At 44.8% G+C, this 20,517-nt stretch overlaps 2 protein-coding genes across 9 annotated transcripts in view; both read right to left on the reverse strand.

Annotated features, from left to right (window-relative positions):
* Window positions 1-20,517, reverse strand: part of LOC103306413 (complement decay-accelerating factor-like) — a 96,955-nt gene that overhangs the window by 28,062 nt on the left and 48,376 nt on the right. The gene's annotated exons all lie outside the window — the stretch shown is intronic.
* The window catches only part of LOC103306410 (complement receptor type 1-like), a 138,276-nt gene that overhangs the window by 7,265 nt on the left and 110,494 nt on the right, over window positions 1-20,517 (reverse strand). For all 5 annotated transcript variants that reach the window (XM_065594547.1, XM_065594546.1, XM_065594545.1 and 2 more), the window contains 6 exons: window positions 18,900-19,088; window positions 18,153-18,335; window positions 11,482-11,670; window positions 9,699-9,887; window positions 7,148-7,336; window positions 6,397-6,579 (listed from right to left, as the gene is read on the reverse strand). In XM_065594547.1, the coding sequence (XP_065450619.1) occupies window positions 6,397-6,579; window positions 7,148-7,336; window positions 9,699-9,887; window positions 11,482-11,670; window positions 18,153-18,335; window positions 18,900-19,088 (1,122 nt within the window). The remainder of the gene's footprint in view (window positions 1-6,396; window positions 6,580-7,147; window positions 7,337-9,698; window positions 9,888-11,481; window positions 11,671-18,152; window positions 18,336-18,899; window positions 19,089-20,517) is intronic.

Here is a 20,517-nt window from a genome sequence, read left to right on the forward strand (position 1 = left end):
AGTTAGGGAATCCCATTGCAGCAAAACCATCCACTATGGCCTGCACATTTCCCAGAGTCACTAACTTTCGTAGCAGCACCTGAGTGATTGTTTTGGCTACTTACATCACAGCAGCCCCCACAGTAGATTTGCCCACTCCAAATTGATTCCCGACTGACCGGTAGCTGTCTGGCGTTGCAAGCTTCCACAGGGCTATCGCCACGCGCTTCTCAACTGTGAGGGCTGCTCTCATCTTGGTATTCTGGCATTTCAGGGCAGGGGACAGCAAGTCACAAAGTTCCATGAAAGTGCCCTTACGCATGCGAAAGTTCCGCAGCCACTGGGAATCATCCCACACCTGCAACACTATGCGGTCCCACCAGTCTGTGCTTGTTTCCCTTGCCCAGAATCGGCGTTCCATGGATAGAATCTGCCCCATTAACAACATGATCTCCAAAGCACCGGGGCCCGCGGTTTCACAGAATTCTGTATCCGTGTCCATGTCCTCATCATGCTTGTCGCTGCGCTGCCGCCGCCGCTGCCTCCTCGCCTCGTTTTTCTGGTCCTGGCTCAGCATAAACTCCACGAGAACGCGTGAGGTGTTTACAATGTTCATGACTGCTGTCTTGAGCTGAGTGGGCTCCATGCTTGCCGTGGTATGGAGTCTGCAGTGTTCACCCACCCAGGAAAAAAGTCGCGAAATGGTTGTCTGCCATCCGTTGCTTTCATGCAGGGAGGGAGGGAGGGAGGGAGGTGAGGCTGTACCCAGAACCACCTGCGACGATGTTTTTTGTCCCATCAGGCACTGGGATCTCAACCCAGAATTCCAATGGGCGCGGGAGACTGCGGGAACTATGGGATAGCTATGGGATAGCTACCCACAGTGCAACGCTGCAGAAATCGACGCTAGCCCCAGTACTTGGACGCACACCGCCGAATTAATATGCTTAGTGTGGCCGCATACATTTTGACTTTATACAACCTGTTTTCCAGATTCGAATTATATAAATTCGGATTAATCCCGTAGTGTAGACATACCCTGAATAATTGCACTGAGTCAACTGCATTGAATTATTGAGAATTAGAGCCAGACCCTGAGAAGTACTGAAGGCCTGCAGCTCCCATCAAATTCAACAGTAGGGTCCCCCTGCATGGCTCCCTGAGTCATTAAACTGGCCCTGCTACATCTGCACCACCAAATTCCAGATCTGAACCCCTTCTATAGCCACTGAGTTCTGCCAGAACCCCCTGAACGAACATGCCAAGCCTCCTCCAAGTTATGAAACCCTTCTGGAGTCCCCAGAGTTCCTCACCAATCCCCACTAGCTACTGAACTTTCCCACCACACCACGCTCCCAGTATAATGAACCATCCTTTCCCCATATGTCCATCCCTCTTGAACTAGTGAGGAGGACGACTGTTTAGGGTGAAAGAAGGGGACAGAGCTGGTTCTAGAAGGCTATATAGTTTTTCATAGTGGTTAGTTTTAGTCTTCCAACACTGTTCTGGGATTGTCACATTTCCAAAGGTAGCCAGAGTGACATGTAAAGCAGTCCCAGTGCTACCCGTTAAAATAGTTACTCAAGCATTTTCAGAGCTGAAGGCCTAATAACTCCAACAACAGATATTACCTCACACCCCCCCCCCCCCCCGGTCTCTCTAATCTCTGGCTTTTTGAAAGTTCATGGATGCTTAAAATTCTCTTCATGTGCTCAGTGTTTTGAGAGCTGACCCAACACTGACACAGATGCCAGAAGTATTTGTACCACTGCGCCCACTCAATGGTTGCATTGGGGGATGGCAACTTTAATCTGTGACAGGATCTTTATAATGGTCACTGTGAAGCTGGTTGCTAAGGGAGGCACAGAATCATTGTATCCTCTGGGCATTTCAGCCACCCTTTGCCTCACCCAGCACCATCTACACTTGGGGCAATGTTGTCTGGTCTCTGGACCACTGGGGGAACAGGGCATTGTGGATGCCTTCTCACATCAGAGCTCCCTTAATCCAGGGCCATCTTTCTGCAGAAGCCTTTTTAACTCAGGCCTCATCCTTAAAGGTATGGAGCATATTTATCTTCAAGAAATCTGAACTGCAAAAGGCATTTATTTGTATGGACATATAGTCCAAGCACTAACTACAATAAACAGCATTCTTTAAATGCTAGCTAATGAAAAATAGATATAAAGTACTGGGAGACTGTGAAAATTCTCCAAATACAGTTTAATAAATCAGTTGCTGACAAACAGCTACTCTAGAGGAATACCACCCTATACTGGAAACCTACTGACCGCTACACTTACCTACATGCCTCCAGCTTCCATCCAGGACACACCACACGATCCATTGTCTACAGCCAAGCTCTAAGATAGAACCGCATTTGCTCCAATCCCTCAGATAGAGACAAGCACCTACAAGATCTCTATCAAGCATTCTTAAAACTACAATACCCACCTGCTGAAGTGAAAAAAAAACAGATTGACAGAGCCAGACGAGTACCCAGAAGTCACCTCCTACAAGACAGGCCCAACAAAGAAAATAACAGAACACCACTAGCTGTCACCTTCAGCCCCCAACTAAAACCTCTCCAGCGCATCGTCAGAGATCTACAACCTATCCTGAAAGATGATCCTTTACTCTCACGGATCTTGGGAGACAGACCTGTCCTTGCTTACAGACAACCCCCCAACTTAAAGCAAATACTCACCAGCAACCACACATCACTGAACAAAACCACTAACCCAGGAACCTATCCTTGTAACAAAGCCCGATGCCAACTCTGTCCACATATCTATTCAAGTGACATCATCATAGGACCTAATCACATCAGCCATACCATCAGGGGCTCGTTCACCTGCACATCTACCAATGTTATATATGCCATCATGTGCCAGCAATGCCCCTCTGCCATGTACATTGGCCAAACCGGACAGTCTCTACGCAAAAGAATTAATGGACACAAATCTGACATCAGGAATCATAATACTCAAAAACCAGTGGGAGAACACTTTAACCTGTCTGGTCATTCAATGACAGACCTGCGGGTGGCTATATTACAACAGAAAAACTTCAAAAACAGACTCCAACGAGAGACTGCTGAGCTGGAATTGATATGCAAACTAGATACGATCAACTCAGGATTGAATAAGGACTGGGAATGGCTGAGCCATTACAAACATTGAATCTATTTCCCCTTGTAAGTATTCTCACACTTCTTATCAAACTGTCTGTACTGGGCTATCTTGATTATCACTTCAAAAGTTTTTTTTCTCTTACTTAATTGGCCTCTCAGAGTTGGTAAGACAACTCCCACCTGTTTATGCTCTCTGTATGTGTGTATAGATATCTCCTCAATATATGTTCCACTCTATATGCATCCGAAGAAGTGGGCTGTAGCCCACGAAAGCTTATGCTCTAATAAATTTGTTAGTCTCTAAGGTGCCACAAGTACTCCTGTTCTAGAGGAATAGTTGCTAGTTAAAGGATTGGTATGTAATTGTGCTAAGAATGATGCAATGGGAGAGACCCCATACTTTCTATGTTTGGCAGGCATCCTTTGCTATCAACTGATTTGTAGTTTGAAATCCAACAGCAAAGGCAAGCTGTGGTAACCTATCAGCAGCAAGTGAAGGACCTGAGATGCTAAATTATATGCATAGCAAAGTCTGCTACTAAGAAAACAGAAACATCAGTTGGCAAACAAGCAGTGATAGTATGCCAAAGTAATCATGTCTATTGTAGAAGTGGGAGACAAGAGATGTATTACACAATTTTAGTTCCATAGTAAATGAGAAAATTGCAGATAGGTGGGAGTCAGTCCATATGGTACCACAGCAATTGGAAAGTGAATTACATATGTACATGGTACAGGTAGAGTTGGGAGAAGGTTCCATCCAACCCTGCACCAAAACATATTTTGTCCTTGTGGATTCATTTCTGCTTCCAAAGCTATGGAGGTAGAATTGGTAATACTCCAGTAATCTGGAAAATTTGATTAAAAAGTAGCTAATTCAAGCATACAAATTGAAGAAGGAGGTGAATCTTCATATGATTGCATTCTACAATCAAACTAAATCCTGTATCAGGAGAATACTTCATTCCATGAAGATCAAAGTGAAGAAGCACAAACACCAGGAAATTCACCAGAAGAGCTCTGCACTGCAGCTGGGGTGAATTTGCCTAATTCTATCAACAACATCTGTGAGAAGTTCTATAGAGGTGCCGAGCTGAAGAAGTAAAACTAGAAGCCAATCTGCGGACCATATTCTTAATTTTGCTACTGCCATTAGGGAATAAAGGCCCAAAGGCAATACTCGCTTATTACGTGTACCTTTTGGTACTACTTGAGTATGCCGATACACACAGAGAAGACAAAATTGCCCGTCATACATATCACACTGCCAGGACATCAGTCATTTAGGTAGGGGAGAATGTACCCCACATAGAATCATAGAATTGTAGGACTGGAAGGGACCTCGAGAGGTCATCTAGTCCAGTCCCCTGCACTCTTGGCAGGACTAAGTATTCTCTTGACAATCCCTGGCAGGTGTTTGCCTAAACTGCTCTTACAAATCTCCAATAGAGATTTCACACCTTCTCTAATCAATTTATTCCGGTGCTTAACCACCCTGACAGTTAGGAAGTTTTTCCTAATGTCATGTCCAACCTAAACCGCCCTTGCTGCAATTTAAGCCCATTGCTTCTTGTCCTATCCTCAGAAGTTAACGAGAACATTTTTTCTAGCTCCTCCTTACAACAATTTTTTATGTACTTGAAAACTGTTATGTCCACCCTCAGTCGTCTTCTCCAGACTAAACAAACCCAATTATATCAATCTTCCCGCATAAGTCATGTTTTCTAGACCTTTAATCTATTTTGTTGCTCTTATCTGGACTTTCTCCAATTAGTCTTTCCTAAAATGCGGCGCCCAGAACTGGACACAATACTCCAGTTTAGACCTAATCAGCATGGAGTAGAGCGGAAGAAACACTTCCCCCAAGGTTTCACACCCAGCACAATGGGACCTTGGATCCTGACTGAGTCCTCTGTGTGCTACCATAATATAAATATACAAGTACACAGCAATTACACGCTGAGTGTTAGATGTTCCTTTCAAAAATCAGGACTGGAAGGTCACTGTATCAGTTCTTCATCATTTATACAAACTGGTTTGCAAACTGTAACAGCCCCTTAAAATAGAGATGAACCTGTAATGTGAGATTCAGTCAGATTGATTTAAAGAGCTAAAAAAATTCAAAGAAGGGTAATGGATGGACACCAAGAAAAAAAGTGTGTGTGTGAAATTGGAGCTGACTAATAGCAGTGTGGGGTGATGCCTTCTTTGGGTGGAAGGAAAATAGTGATACCCTCCAACCACTTTTTGAACCGGATGGAGTCAGGGGGTCACAAAGCCAGTCCAGCTACAAGCACAGGGATCTTGTTTTCTGTGTGTTTACAGAGTGCTGTGTGTACTTAACAACTCAAAATAAGGGATCTGTCATGGTCACTCATACATCTACTCTCCCTGCAGATTTCTTCAGAGGAAACTCAGCCTGCCCCCTGCAGACCCCAGCCTTCACCAGTTCCTTTTCTCCTCTTTTACCAGAGATCTGCTGACACCCCACTGGCCACATACCCTGGAATGAACCAAAGTGGGGTGTTGTTGGTGTCAGTTTAGTAAGCTCATGCAGTGCCATTCACCAACTTTGTTCCGTCTGTGCTGTTAACAACATACATTGACTCCTTTGGTGTGTCCTCGCCTCATGATGGAAGAACGGTAGAGAAAGGGAGCAGAAAGCACGTTTGTGAAATGTCTCGGTGCCAGTAGCATTTGGCCTGCCTGTCAGTCACTGTAATGACCCTGCATTTCTATCACACTGTTCAACCTGTTACGCCCAGAGCTATTTCATCCACCAGAGAAATGCAGCTACTTCTCCGAGGTCCCAATTCAGCAAAGCACTTGAACACGTGCTTAATGTTAAGCATGGAAGTGGCTCCACTGAAATCAACACTACGCCCCTGCTTAGAGTTAAGCATGTGCTCGAGGACTTTGTGCAATGAAGAAAAACACCACATCCTTTTGAAACTGCAGGAGAAACAGAGGGAGGCAGAGTGCAATGGCAGAGCTGGAATTTGGCCAGGAAACCAGGGTCAGTGTTCTAAGAAGGACATGGGATCCTCAGGACCTTTCAGGAGAGGACTGAAGGGGGAGAAGAGGTTCAGGGTGCTAGAGGCAGAAGAGGGGAAGCTAGAAGGGAGGAGGTGGGGGTGGAAGCGAAGCGAGAGCCCCGCTTTCCCCACTGGGGCCTCCATGTGCTACCATAATATAAATATATAACTATGCAGCAATTACATTGTTTGGGAGTAGGTCAGGGATAGCAGGTCACCACATCACAGTTCTTTATCATTTATACATACCTGGTTCGCAAATTGGTAACGGCGGATGCCATGCACCATTACGTTCGCACTTAATCGATCCATAATTGTCTTTGAGGGCGACGCCGGGATTACATTCAATGCGAATCTTGTCCTCATACTCATAGGTTGCTTTTCCAGGTATTGCTCTTCCATTGCGAATGTTTGGAAATGGACATCTAATTTCTGTGAAACACCACCACCACCACCAGTGTTAAATCAGAGCAAAAACAATTCTGCAGATTCATTTACAATGAACATTTTGCTAGCTATAGAAAGTCAGCATTTCCTTCACATTTTTGAAGAGGCTGGTTTTCAGTGGAAGTTTTATATCACTGACAGACACAGCAAATCATTTCTTCCTGCCATGAGTGTTAGTGGGTGTGCCTTGGGGCTTGAGTACGACCCCTCCAGTTTTCTTCTGGGTAACTATTTGAATTGAGGTTGGCCGGATATTTTGGTTTTCAGCAGGGTTCTAAACACTGATTGCTGTATTACAATAAATTTTGTGTAGAATCCACCTTGATTATAATCTGCCTTAGGTAATATGGAGATTGTGGGTGGGAGCAACAGATCTGTTCATGAATGCGTAAACTATTAACTATGACCCTGCTTCCTACTGTTAAAGTAAGAATTCCCAGAACAAACACACGCTTAGAATCACATATCGACTATCGAGTACAGCTTCCTAAATTTGTCTTAATTTTATACCTCCATTAAAACAAAACGCTAAACCAAAGATTAATATGCTTACTCCGACAAAATTCTTGATGTTCAGACCATGTAAAATCTTTTTGACAGGTAACACTCGCAGAGGATATTCCAGGGATTAACTCATAACCTCCCACACAGTTATATTTCACTACAGTCCCAGACGGAAACAAGTTGCTGTTAGAAGGATCTTGAAAAGTATTACGAATGTAAGGTGGGTCACCACAGCTACCTAAGAGTAAAAAATAGAAGTTTAAGGACATACATAACCAGGAAATCTTATTGAGAAATAATTCTTCTCTACAAGAATGTGACATGAAAGACATTTAAAAAAACCCAAAACCTAAAACCCTATCACATGCTTCTCTCCTGAAGAGAGGATGAGAAGGGGAAAAAGCACACCTGCCTGGTGCATAGTCACATTATTTAATGCAATACTGGAAGACTCTGATATTATGGTGATGAGAGCAGTATAAGAACTTATACCATACATAAAAAAACAACACTACATAGCTCTTCTTCAGTAGATCTCAAAGCACTTTACAAAGAACATCAGTATCATTGGGAATTGGGAAACAAAGTGAAGATACTTCTGTGGAATCAGATTTATTTACCAGGAGAATATGAACAGATTTGAAAGCACATACACATGGCCCTGCAGAGATATGACGACATGTCTGAACACTTCTGCCTGTCCCCCCCAAATACCACTTATTTATTTGAAACATTGTGTTAAGGAAAAGCAGAAAAGTATCAGTGGGTCTGATGCCATGTTCTCAAATTCCTTGGGGCATCCGTTTGGATAGAACCTAGTAGGCAAGTTTTTGTCTTTATCTAGTCTATTCTTAACTCAAGTAAAGATTTCCTGACACTACATTTCCAAAAAAAGGTGCTTGGAAAGGCACCAGTCTCTAATACCTCTGACAATCTGACAGCACTTTCTGTTAGTTTCTGGCTGTGAATTAGCACCATACCCATGGCATTGGGAGAGTAAAACAGCAACATGCAAAACACTCTTAAAATTGCTCTTTGACCTGTAGAAGCCCCAGGGATAGTTGTTCACATGCTCATGACACTGAATAATTGCACTGAGTCAACACCAAACCCACAGTGCATCTCTGTCTCTCTCTCTCCAGAGAAACAAACATGAGTTCAACATGAAAAGGGTGTGAGTGAAATCCCATCCTGTACTGTGTATCATGGGGATTTCACAGAGGCATCGGCAGCTGAAAGTCCACACGTCGAGCAGCAGAGCACAGGTGCTCTGTTGGTTCATTTAAGGAAGTCTTATTGGCAGTCTTGGGACAACTGTGAACGTGCAGTTCACTCCCAGGCACATTTGTGGCCTTTTATAACATAGCCTTTTTGGTCTATTGCAGAATTAGCCTCCTGTACAGTGAAGGAGAAGTACATGGAAGTCAGTGGTGTTACTCTGTATTTATACTGGTGGAACCAAGAGCAGAACTTGGTCCTTAACAGCGTCTTATGCTTCTATAGTGACTTTCATCCTGCAGGATGCCAAAGATGCAACAGTGACTGGCACAGTACAAACATCTTAGACAGACAAATGTAAGGCTTGATTGCCCTCTCACTTACTCCACTGAGAACGAGGAGTGGCTTCAGGGAAGCCAGAGAAGTTACAGAAGAATCCAGTACTTGCTGTTTAAAGTGTAGATAAATTCTCTTTAAGGGGAGCTGCTGATGGATCAAGCCCCACGTCAGTAAATTAACCAAACCACCTTCCTACGGCGCTTAGTCCTTCCAGAATCACCGAGTCAAACATCCCAACCTTCCTGCAACTTACCCTCCCTCCCCGAGTCCCCCAACAAGTGCCTCAGTCCCACTGCTGAACCATCCCACAATGTCTCCCTCGCAGTGTAATCGCTATTTTCTATGCAATCCCAACTCTTGGAGAACACATGGCCATAACATAACAGCAGCAGATTTTCTCAACCGTGCATTCCAAGAAAATTCTATTTCCACAGGCAGATGTGGCAAATAATTTCTTCCTGCACTCAAGTCACGGTGACATTGGCACTGCTGGCAGATCTCCCCGGGGATTATGGGAATACTGCAGATGGGGCAATGGAGTGGCCAGTGCATTAACATGCGGCTAGCTGCCTCCACTCCAGCTTCCTGCTGCTAAATCAAGCCACTGGGGTCTTTCCAACTTGGACTCAGATTGTCCCCACAAACATACTGACACCATACACACGGAGGGGATTCTACATTAAAAGTGCCACCATCAGGACAGCTGGATCGGGAACCACAAACCAAGATACAGGTCAGGTGAGGGGTGGGTCCAAGGGAGGAATTCAGGAAGCTTGGAATGGGAGGATCAAGCATAAGTTAGGGCATAGGTCAGGACAGATCATGTGTCCAAGTGCGAGGGCAGAGAGGACACTGGCAGTGGGCATCCCAGCTGGCAGTGTTTGGTCTGCTGCAAAGGAGGAATCTGCAGTGAGTTGGCCCCATGGCTCTACATATTGTCAATACTTAAGGGCTAAGATGTTAAACAGCCCCAAGGTCATTGCAATGGGCCCTCCACCCTTTCCTAATCTCAGTCATTCTAGTGCGATGAAGAAATGAATCACCTTTGCACTCAGGGGCAGGTGCATTCCAGCGCGGAGTTCCCCCATCACCAGCTATACATCGAATGGAGGATACGCCAACAAGTGACCAACCACGGTCACATTCGTAGGTCACACTTGAGCCAACACGGAAAACACGTTCCCAGTCACGGTCGTACCGTCCATTAGAGACAGGGGCAGGTGGCTCACAAGCTAGAATAAAAGGGGAAAATACAGCATTGACACAAAACGGGAAATCTCCTAAAAGAAGGGAGGCAGCATAAATACCGGGGGGTTTCCTGACACTACATTTCCAAAAAAAGGTGCTTGGAGAGGCACCAGCGTCTAATACCGCTGACAATCTCACAGCACTTTCTGTTTTTGGCTGTGAGTTAGCATCATACCCATGGCATTGGGAGAGCAAAACAGCAACATGCAAAACACTCTTAAAATGGCTCTGTGACCTGTAGAGGCCCCAGGGATCGTTGTTCACATGCTCACAACACTGAATAATTGCACTGAGTCAACACCAAACCCACAGTGCATCTCTCTCTCTCTCTGGAGAAACAAACATCATGAGTTCAACATGAAAAGCGTGCGAGTGAAATCCCATCCAGTACTGTGTATCATGGGCATTTCATAGAGGCAGCGACAGCTGAAAGTCCACACATGGAGGAGCAGAGCACAGGCGCTTTGTTGGTTCATTTAAGGAAGTCTTATTGGCAGTCCTGAGAGAACTGTGAACGTGCAGTTCACTCCCAGGCACATTTGTGCCCTTTTTTAAATAGCCTCTTTGGTTTATTACAGAATTAGCCTCCTCTGCAGTGAGGGAGAAGTACATGGCAGTCAGTGGAGTTACCTCGGATTTATACTAGTGGAACCAAGAGCAGAACTTGGTCCTTAACAGCGTCTTATGCTTCTATAGTGACTTTCATCCTGCAGGATGCCAAAGATACCACACTGACTGGCACAGTACGAACACCTTAGATAGACAAATGTAAGGCCTGATTGCCCTGGTTCTCAGTGGAGTAAGTGAGAGGAGTGGCTTCAGGGAAGCCAGAGAAGTTACAGAAGAATCCAGCACTTGCTGTTTAAAGTGTAGGTAAACTCTCTTTAAGGGGAGCTGCTGAAGGATCAAGCCCCACGTCAGTAAACTAGCCACACAACCCTCCTACAGTGCTTAGCCCTTCCAGAATCAGTGAGGCAAACATCTCAACCTTCTCGCCACCTACCAACCCCCCCCCCTCCCCCGAGTCCCCCAACAAGTGCCTCAGTCCCACTGCTGAACCATCCCATGTCTCCCTCGCAGTGTAATCGCTATCCCACCGCCGCTGCCCATCCGTACCTGTGAAGAAGGGGGAAAATTGTTGAGGATGTTACATAGGGGCCGAGCTGGGAATCTTTGTATCCTCTGGGCATCCACACACACTGAGTGGATTCTACATTAAAAGCGCCACCATCAGGACAGCTGGATTGGGAGCCACAAACCAAGAGATGGGTCAGGTGAGGGGTGGGTCTGAGGGAGGAATTCAGGAAGATTTGAATGGGAGGATCAGGCAAAAGTTAGGGCATAGGTCAGGGCAGATCATGCGTACAAGTGCCAGGACAGAGAGGACACTGGCAGTGGGCATCCCAGCTGGCAGTGTTTGGTCTGCTGCAAAGGAAGAATCTGCAGTGAGTTGACCCTCGACTCTACTTATTTTCAATACTTAGGGGCTAAGATGTTAAATAGCCCCCAGGTCATTGCAATGGGCCCTCCACCCTTTCCTAATCTCAGTCATTCTAGTGTGATGAAGAAATGAATCACCTTTGCACTCAGGGACAGGTGCATTCCAGCGCGGAGCTCCCCCATCACCAGCTATACATCGAATGGAGGATACTCCAACAAGTGACCAACCACGGTTACAGGAGTAGGTCACACTTGAGCCAACAAGAAAAACATTTTTCCAGCCACGGTCGTCCCGTCCATTAGAAATGCGTGCAGGTGTCTCACAAGCTGTAATAAAAGGGGAAAATACAGCATTTATACAGAACGGGAAATCTCCTAAAAGAAAGGAGGCAGCATAAATACCGTGGGGTTTCCTGACACTACATTTCCAAAAAAAGGTGCTTGGAGAGGTACCAGTGTCTAATACCTCTGACAATCTGACAGCACTTTCTGTTAGTTTCTGGCTGTGAGTTAGCATGATACCTCTATGGCATTGGGAGAGCAAAGATAAAAACAGCAACATGCAGAACACTCTTAAAATGGCTCTTTGACCTGTAGGGGCCCCATGGATTGTTCTTCACATGCTGACGACACTGAATAATTGCACCCCAGAGCTTGAGATATACTGAAGGCCTGCAGCTCCCATCAACTTCAACAGTAGAGTCCTCCTGCATGGCTCCCTGAGTCATTAAACTGGCCCTGCACCACCAAATTCCAGATCTGAACCCCTTCCATAGCCACTGAGTTCCGCCAGAACCCCCTGAAGAAGCATGCCAAGCCTCCTTCAAGTTAAGAAACTCTTCTGGAGTCCCCCACGTTCCTCACCCATCCCCACTAGCTACTGAACTGTCCCACCACAGCACCCTCCCAGTATAATGAGCTATCCTTTCCCCATATGTCCATCCCTCTCGAACTGGTGAGGAGGAGGACTGTTTAGGGTCAAAGAAGGGGACAGAGCTGGTTCTAGCAGGCTATGTAATTTTTCATAGTGGTTAGTTTTAGTCTTCCAACACTGTTCTGGGATTGTCACAGATTTCCAACGGTAGCCAGAGTGACGTCTAAAGCAGCCCCAGTGCTGCCTGTTAAAATAGGCCTACAGCTCTGAAAATGCTCGAGGAACTAATAACTCCAATAACAGATATTACCTTACCCCCCAGTCTCTCTAATCCCTCCACTGGCTTTTTGAAAATTCATGGATGCTTAAAATTCTCTTTTCCTGTGCTCAGCATTTTGAGAACTGCCCCAACACTGACGCAGGTGCCAGAAGCATTTGTACCACTGTTCCCAGTCAATGGTTGTGTTGTGGGATGACAACTTTAATCTGTGACAGGATCTTTATAATGGTCACAGTGAAGCTGGCTGCTAAGGGAGGCACAGAATCATTGTATCCTCTGGGCATCCCAGCTACCCTCTCCCTCACCCAGCATCATCTACACTTGGGGAAATGTTGTCTGGTCTCTGGACCCCTGGGGGAACAGGGTATTGTGGATGCTGTCTCCCATCATAGCTCCCTTAATCCAGGGCAATCTTTCTGCAGAAGACTTTTTAACTCAGGGCTAGTCCTTAAAGGTTTAGAGCATATTTATCTTCAAGAAATCTGAACTGCAAAAGGCATTTATTTGTACGGACATATAGTCCAGGCACTAACTCCAATAAACAGCATTCTTTAAATGCTGGCTAATGAAGAATAGATATAAAGTACTGGGAGACGTTATGGGAGACTGTGAAAATTCTCCCAATACAGTTTAATAAATAAGTTGCTGACAAGCAGATACTCTAAATGCAGGACCGGCGCCAGCTTTTTTGCTGCCCCAGGTGGCGCCAAGGACGGAAGAGGAGAAGCTGCCGCTGAAATGCTGCCGGTGGCCGAAGATCCTGCTGCCGAAATGCCGCCGAAGAATGGGGCGGCCGAAGACAGCATTGCCGTCAAAATGCTGCCGAGGGACCCGAAATGCCGCCCCTCAAATCCTGGTGCCATAGGCAACCGCCTAGGTCGCCTAGTGGTTGCGCCGGCCCTGTCTAGATGGGGTAAACACTAACCTGCAGGAAAGGACAAAAGGATCTTCCTCAGGTATAGTTGCTAGTTAAAGGATTGGTATGTAATTGTGCTAAGAATGATGCAATGGGAGAGACCCCATACTTTCTATGTTTGGCAGGCATCCTTTGCTATCAACTGATTTGTACTTTGAAATCCAACAGCAAAGGCAAGCTGCGGTAACCTATCAGCAGCATGGGAAGGACCTGAGATGCAGACGTTGCTATGCATATAATTTAGCTACTAAGAAAACAGAGAAACATCAGTTGGCAAACAAGTGGCGATGGTATGCCAAAGTAATCATGTCTACTGTAGAAGTGGGAGATAGAGACGTATTACACAATCTTAGTCCCACAGTAAATGAGAAAATTGCAGATAGGTGCGAATCATTAGTCTATATGGTACTACAGCAATTGAAAGTGAATTACATATCTACAAGGTACAGGCAGAGTTGGCAAAAGGTTCCATCCAACCCTGCGCTGGGACATGCTTTGTCCTTGTGGATTCATTTCTGTTTCCAAAGCTATGGAGGTAGAATTGTGGAAGACACTCCAGTAATCTGGAAAATTTGATTAAAAAAATAGCCAATGCAAGCATACAAATTGAAGGAGGTGGTGAATCTTCATATGATTCCATTCTACAACCAAACTAAATCCTGTAGCAGGAGAATACTTCATTCCATGAAGATCAAAGTGAAGAAGCACAAACACCAGGACATTCACCAGATGAGCTCTGCACTGCAGCTGGCGTGAATTTGCCTAATTCTATCAACAACATCTGTCAGAAGTTCTATAGAGGTGCCTAGCTGAAGAAGTAAAACTAGAAGCCAATCTGCCCAATCTATGGGCCATGTTCTTAATTTTGCTACTGCCATTAGGGAGTAAAGGCCCACAGGCAATACTTGCTTATATGCACCTTTTGCTACTACTTGAGCATGCCAATAGACACAGAGAAGATAAAATTGTCCGTCATAGATATCACACTGCCAGGACATCAGTCATTTAGGTCGGGGAGAATGTACCCCACACAGATTCATAGAATTGTAGGACTGGAAGGGACCTTGAGAGGTGCAGTCCCCTGCACTCATGGCAGGACTAAGTATTCTCTTGACAATCCCTGGCAGGTGTTTGTCTAAACTTCTCTTAAAAAATCTCCAATAGAGATTTCACACCCTCTCTAGTCAATTTATTCTGGTGCTTAACCACCGACAGTTAGGAATTTTTTCCTAATGTCATGTCCAACCTAAACCGCCCTTGCTGCAATTTAAGCCCATTGCTTCTTGTCCTATCCTCAGAGGTTAACGAGAACATTTTTTCTCCCTCCTCCTTGCAACAATCTTTTATGTATTTGAAAACTATTATGTCCACCCTCAGTCTTCTTCTCCAGACTAAACAAACCCAATTATATTAATCTTCCCGCATAAGTCATGTTTTCTAGACCTTTAATCTTTTTTGTTGCTCTTATCTGGACTTTCTCCAATTAGTCTTTCCTGAAATGCGGCACCCAGAACTGGACACAATACTCCAGTTTAGACCTAATCAGCATGGAGTAGAGCGGAAGAAATACTTCCCCCAAGGTTTCACACCCAGCACAATGGGACCTTGGATCCTGACTGAGTCCTCTGTGTGCTACCATAATATAAATATACAAGTACACTGCAATTACACTTTGAGTGTTAGATGTTCCTTTCAAAAATCAGGGCTGGGAGGTCACTATATCAGTTCATCATTTATACAAACTGGTTTGCAAACTGTAACAGCCCCTTAAAATAGAGATGAACCTATAATGTGAGATTCAGTCAGATTGATTTAAAGAGCTGAAAACATTCAAAGAAGGGTAATGGATGGACACCAAGAAAAAACGTGTGTGTGTGAAATTGGAGCTGGCTAATAGCAGTGTGGGGTGATGCCTTCTTTGGGTGGAAGGAAAATAGTGATACCCTCCAACCACTTTTTGAAACGGATGGAGTCAGGGGGTCACAAATCCAGTCCAGCTACAAGCACAGGGATCTTGTTTTCTGTGTGTTTACAGAGTGCTGTGTGTACTTAACAACTCATAGACTCATAGACTTTAAGGTCAGAAGGGACCATTATGATCATCTGGTCTGACCCCCTGCATGCTGCAGGCCATAAAACCGACCCTACCCCTTCCCTGGACTCTGCTGTTGAAGTCCCCAATCCTGTTTTTAGTGACTGCAATCGGCAGAGACCCTCCTGCTAGAGATCCCTGCCCCATGCTGCGGAGGAAGGCGAAAAACCTCCAGAGGCTCAGCCAATCTGCCCTGGAGGAAAATTCCTTCCCGACCCCAAATGTGGCGATCAGTAAGACCCCGAGCATATAGGCAAGAGTCTCCAGCCCGACCCCGTTAGCCATTGTACTATTTACCCACCATTGCTTGGCTTTCCTTGACTACTATGTTTTACCATTAAACCATTCCCTCCATAAACTTATCTAACTTTATCTTAAAACCAGACAGGTCCGTCGCCCCCACCGTTTCCCTCGGTAGGCCGTTCCAATATGTCACCCCTCTGACGGTCAGAAACCTTCGTCTAATTTCAAGTCTGAACTTCCCCACGGCCAGTTTGTATCCATTCGTTCTGGTATCCACGTTAGTACTAAGCTGGAATAATTCTTCTCCCTCCCTTGTATTAATCCCTCTAATATATTTAAAGATAGCAATCATATCCCCTCTCAGCCTTCGCTTTGTCAGACTAAACAACCCAAGCTCCTCTAGTCTCCTTTCGTACGACAGCTTTTCCATTCCTCTGATCATCCTAGTGGCCCTTCTCTGCACCCGTTCTAGTTTGAGTTCATCTTTTTTAAACATGGGAGACCAGAACTGCACACAGTACTCCAAATGAGGTCTCACCAGTGCCTTGTACAACGGAAGCAGGACCTCCTTATCCCTACTAGATATACCTCGCCTAATGCATCCCAAGACAGCATTGGCTTTTTTCACCGCCACGTCACATTGTCGACTCATAGTCATCCTGCGGTCTACAAGAACCCCTAGGTCCTTCTCCTCTTCCGTTACTTCTAACCAATGCGTCCCCATCTTGTAACTAAAATTGTTATTAGTCATCCCCAAATGCATCACCTTACACTTTTCACTATTAAATTTCATCTTATTTCTGATACTCCAATTCACAAGCTCATTCAAGTCTCCCTGCAGGATATCCCTGTCCTCCTCCGAATTTACAACGCCTCCCACCTTCGTATCATCTGCAAATTTTATCAGCCCACTCCTGCAATCGGTTCCGAGGTCAGTTATAAATAGATTAAATAAAATGGGTCCCAAAACCGAACCTTGAGGCACTCCACTAGTAACCTCCCTCCAACCCGACAGTTCACCCTTTAATACAACCCGCTGCATTCTCCCCAGTAACCAATTCCTTATCCACTTCTGGATTTTCATATCGATCCCCATGTTTTTCAGTTTAACCAATAATTCCTCATGGGGTACAGTATCAAACGCTTTACTGAAATCCAGGTATATTAGGTCCACCGCATTTCCCTTATCTAATAAATCCGTTACTTTCTCAAAGAAGGAGATCAGATTCGTTTGGCACGATCTGCCCTTCGTAAAACCATGTTGTAATTTATCGCAATTGCCACTACCCTCCAGGTCCTCAACTAGTTTCTCTTTCAGAATTTTCTCTAACACCTTGCACACTACAGATGTTAGACTAACAGGCCTGTAGTTACCCGGATCACTTTTTTTCCCTTTCTTGAAAATAGGAACCACATTAGCTATTCTCCAGTCTAACGGGACCACCCCCGAGTTTACTCAAAACAATGGGATCTGTCATGGTCACTCATACATCTACTCTGCCTGCAGATTTCTTCAGAGGAAACTCAGCCTGCCCCCTGCAGACCCCAACCTTCACCAGTTCCTTTTCTCCTCTTTTACCAGAGATCTGCTTACACCCCTCTGGTCACGTACCCTGGAATGAACCAAAGTGGGGTGTTGGTTTCAGTTTAGTAAGCTCATGCAGTGCCATTCACCAACTTTGTTCCGTCTGTGCTGTTAACAACATACATTGACTCCTTTGGTGTGACCTCGCCTCATGATGGAAGAACGGTACAGAAAGGGAGCAGAAAGCACGTTTGTGAAATGTCTCGGTGCCAGTAGCATTTGGCCTGCCTGTCAGTCATTGTAATGACCCTGCATTTCTATCACACTGTTCAACCTGTTACGCCCAGAGCTATTTCATCCACCAGAGAAATGCAACTACTTCTTCGAGGTCCCAATTCAGGAAAGCACTTGAACACGTGCTTAATGTTAAGCATGGAAGTGGCTCCACTGAAATCAACACTATGCCTGTGCTTAGAGTTAAGCATGTGCTCGAGGACTTTGTGCAATGAGGGCCTAAGTGAAGAAAAACACCACATCCTTTTGAAACTGCAGGAGAAACAGAGGGAGGCAGAGTGCAATGGCAGAGCTGGAATTTGGCCAGGAAACCAGAGTCAGTGTTCTAAGAAGGACATGGGATCCTCAGCACCTTTCAGGAGAAGACTGAAGGGGGAGACAGAGGTTCAGGGTGATAGAGGCAGAAGAGGGGAAGCTAGAAGGGAGGAGGTGGGGGTGGAACCGAAGCGAGAGCCCCGCTTTCCCCACTGGGGCCTCCGTGTGCTACCATAATATAAATATATAACTATGCAGCAATTACATTGTTTGGGAGTAGGTCAGGGATAGCAGGTCACCACGTCACAGTTCTTTATCATTTATACATACCTGGTTCGCAAATTGGTAATGGAGGATGCCATGCACGATCACTTTCGCACTTAATCGACCCATTCTTGTCTTTGAGGGCGACACTGGGATTACATTCAACGCGAATCTTGTCCTCATACTCATAGGTTGCTTTTCCAGGTATTGCTCTTCCATTGCGAATGTTTGGAAATGGACATCTAATTTCTGTGAAACACCACCACCACCAGTGTTAAATCAGAGCAAAAACAATTCTGCAGATTCATTTACAATGAACATTTTGCTAGCTATAGAAAGTCAGCATTTCCTTCACATTTTTGAAGAGGCTGGTTTTCAGTGGAAGTTTTATATCATTGACAGACACAGCAAATCATTTCTTCCTGCCATGAGTGTTAGTGGGTGTGCCTTGTGGCTTGAGTACGACCCCTCCAGTTTTCTTCTGGGTAACTATTTGAGTTGAAGTTGGCAGGATATTTTGGTTTTCAGCAGGGTTCTAAGCACTGATTGCTGTGTTACAATAAATTTTGTGTAGAATCCACCTTGATTATAATCTGCCTTAGGTAATATAGAGATTGTGGGTGGGAGCAACAGATCTGTTCATGAATGTGTAAACTATTAACTATGACCCTGCTTCCTACTGTTAAAGTAAGAATTCCCACAACACACACACGCTTAGAATCACATATCGACTATCGAGTACAGCTTCCTAAATTTGTCTTAATTTTGTACCTCCATTAAACAAAAAGCTAAACCAAAGATTAATATGCTTACTCCGACAAAATTCTTGATGTTCAGACCATGTAAAATCTTTTTGACAGGTAACACTCGCAGAGGATATTCCAGGGATTAACTCATAACCTCTCACACAGTTATACTTCACTACAGTCCCAGCCGGAAACACGTTGCCATTAGAATGATCTTGAAAAGTATTACGAATGTAAGGTGGGTCATCACAGCTACCTAAGAGTAAAAATAAAAGTTTAAGGACATACATAACCAGGAAATCTTATTGAGAAATAATTCTTCTCTACAAGAATGTGACTTGAAAGACATTTAAAAAAAACCCAAAACCTAAAACCCTATCACATGCTTCTCTCCTGAAGAGAGGATGAGAGGGGGAAAAAAAACCACACCTGCCTGGTGCATAGTCACATTATTTAATGCAATACTGGAAGACTCAGATATTATGGTGATGAGAGCAGTATAAGAACTTATACAATACATAAGCAACCAACACTACATAGCTCTTCAATAGATCTCAAAGCACTTTACAAAGAACATCAGTATCATTGAGAATTGGGAAACGAAGTGAAGATACTTCTGTGGAATCAGATTTATTTACCAGGAGAATATGAACAGATTTGAAAGCACATACACATGGGCCCTGCAGAGATATAACGACATGTCTGAACACTTCTGCCTGTCCCCCCAAATACCACTTATTTATTTGAAACACTGTGTTAAGGAAAAGCACTAAAGTATCAGTGGGTCCAATGCCATGTTCTCAAATTCCTTGGGCATCGGTTTGGATAGAACCTATTAGGTAAGTTTTAGTCTTTATCTAGCTTCTTCTTAACTCAAGTAAAGATTTCCTGACACTACATTTCCAAAAAAAGGTGGTTGGAGAGGCACCAGTCTCTAATACCTCTGACAATCTGACAGCACTTTCTGGCTGTGAATTACTCTGTATTTATACTACTGGAACCAAGAGCAGAACTTGGTCCTTAACAGCGTCTTACGCTTCTATAGTGACTTTCATCCTGCAGGATGCCAAAGATGCCACAGTGACTGGCACAGTACAAACCCTTAGACAGACAAATGTAAGGCCTGATTGCCCTCTCACTTACTCCACTGAGAACGAGGAGTGGCTTCAGGGAAGCCAGAGAAGTTACAGAAGAATCCAGTACTTGCTGTTTAAAGTGTAGGTAAATTCTCTTTAAGGGGAGCTGCTGATGGATCAAGCCCCACGTCAGTAAATTAGCCAAACCACCTTCCTACGGTGCTTAGTCCTTCCAGAATCACCGAATCAAACATCCCAACCTTCATGCAACTTACCCACCCTCCTCGAGTCCCCCAACAAGTGCCTCAGTCCCACTGCTGAACCATCCCACAATGTCTTCCTCGCAGTGTAATCGCTATTTTGTATGCAATCCCAACACTTGGAGAACACATGGCCACAGCTATATAACAGCAGCAGATTTTCTCAACCATGCATTCCAAGAAAGTTCGATTTCCACAGGCAGATGTGGCAAATAATTTCTCCCTGCACTTAAGTCACGGTGACATTGGCACTGCTGGCAGATCTCGCCAGGGATTATGGGAATACTGCAGATGGGGCAATGGAGTGGCCAGTGCATTAACATGCGGCTAGCTGCCTCCACTCCAGCTT

The sequence above is a fragment of the Chrysemys picta genome, chromosome 4 (genome assembly GCF_011386835.1).
Source record: "Chrysemys picta bellii isolate R12L10 chromosome 4, ASM1138683v2, whole genome shotgun sequence".
In the NCBI taxonomy this organism is placed as follows: domain Eukaryota; kingdom Metazoa; phylum Chordata; order Testudines; family Emydidae; genus Chrysemys; species Chrysemys picta.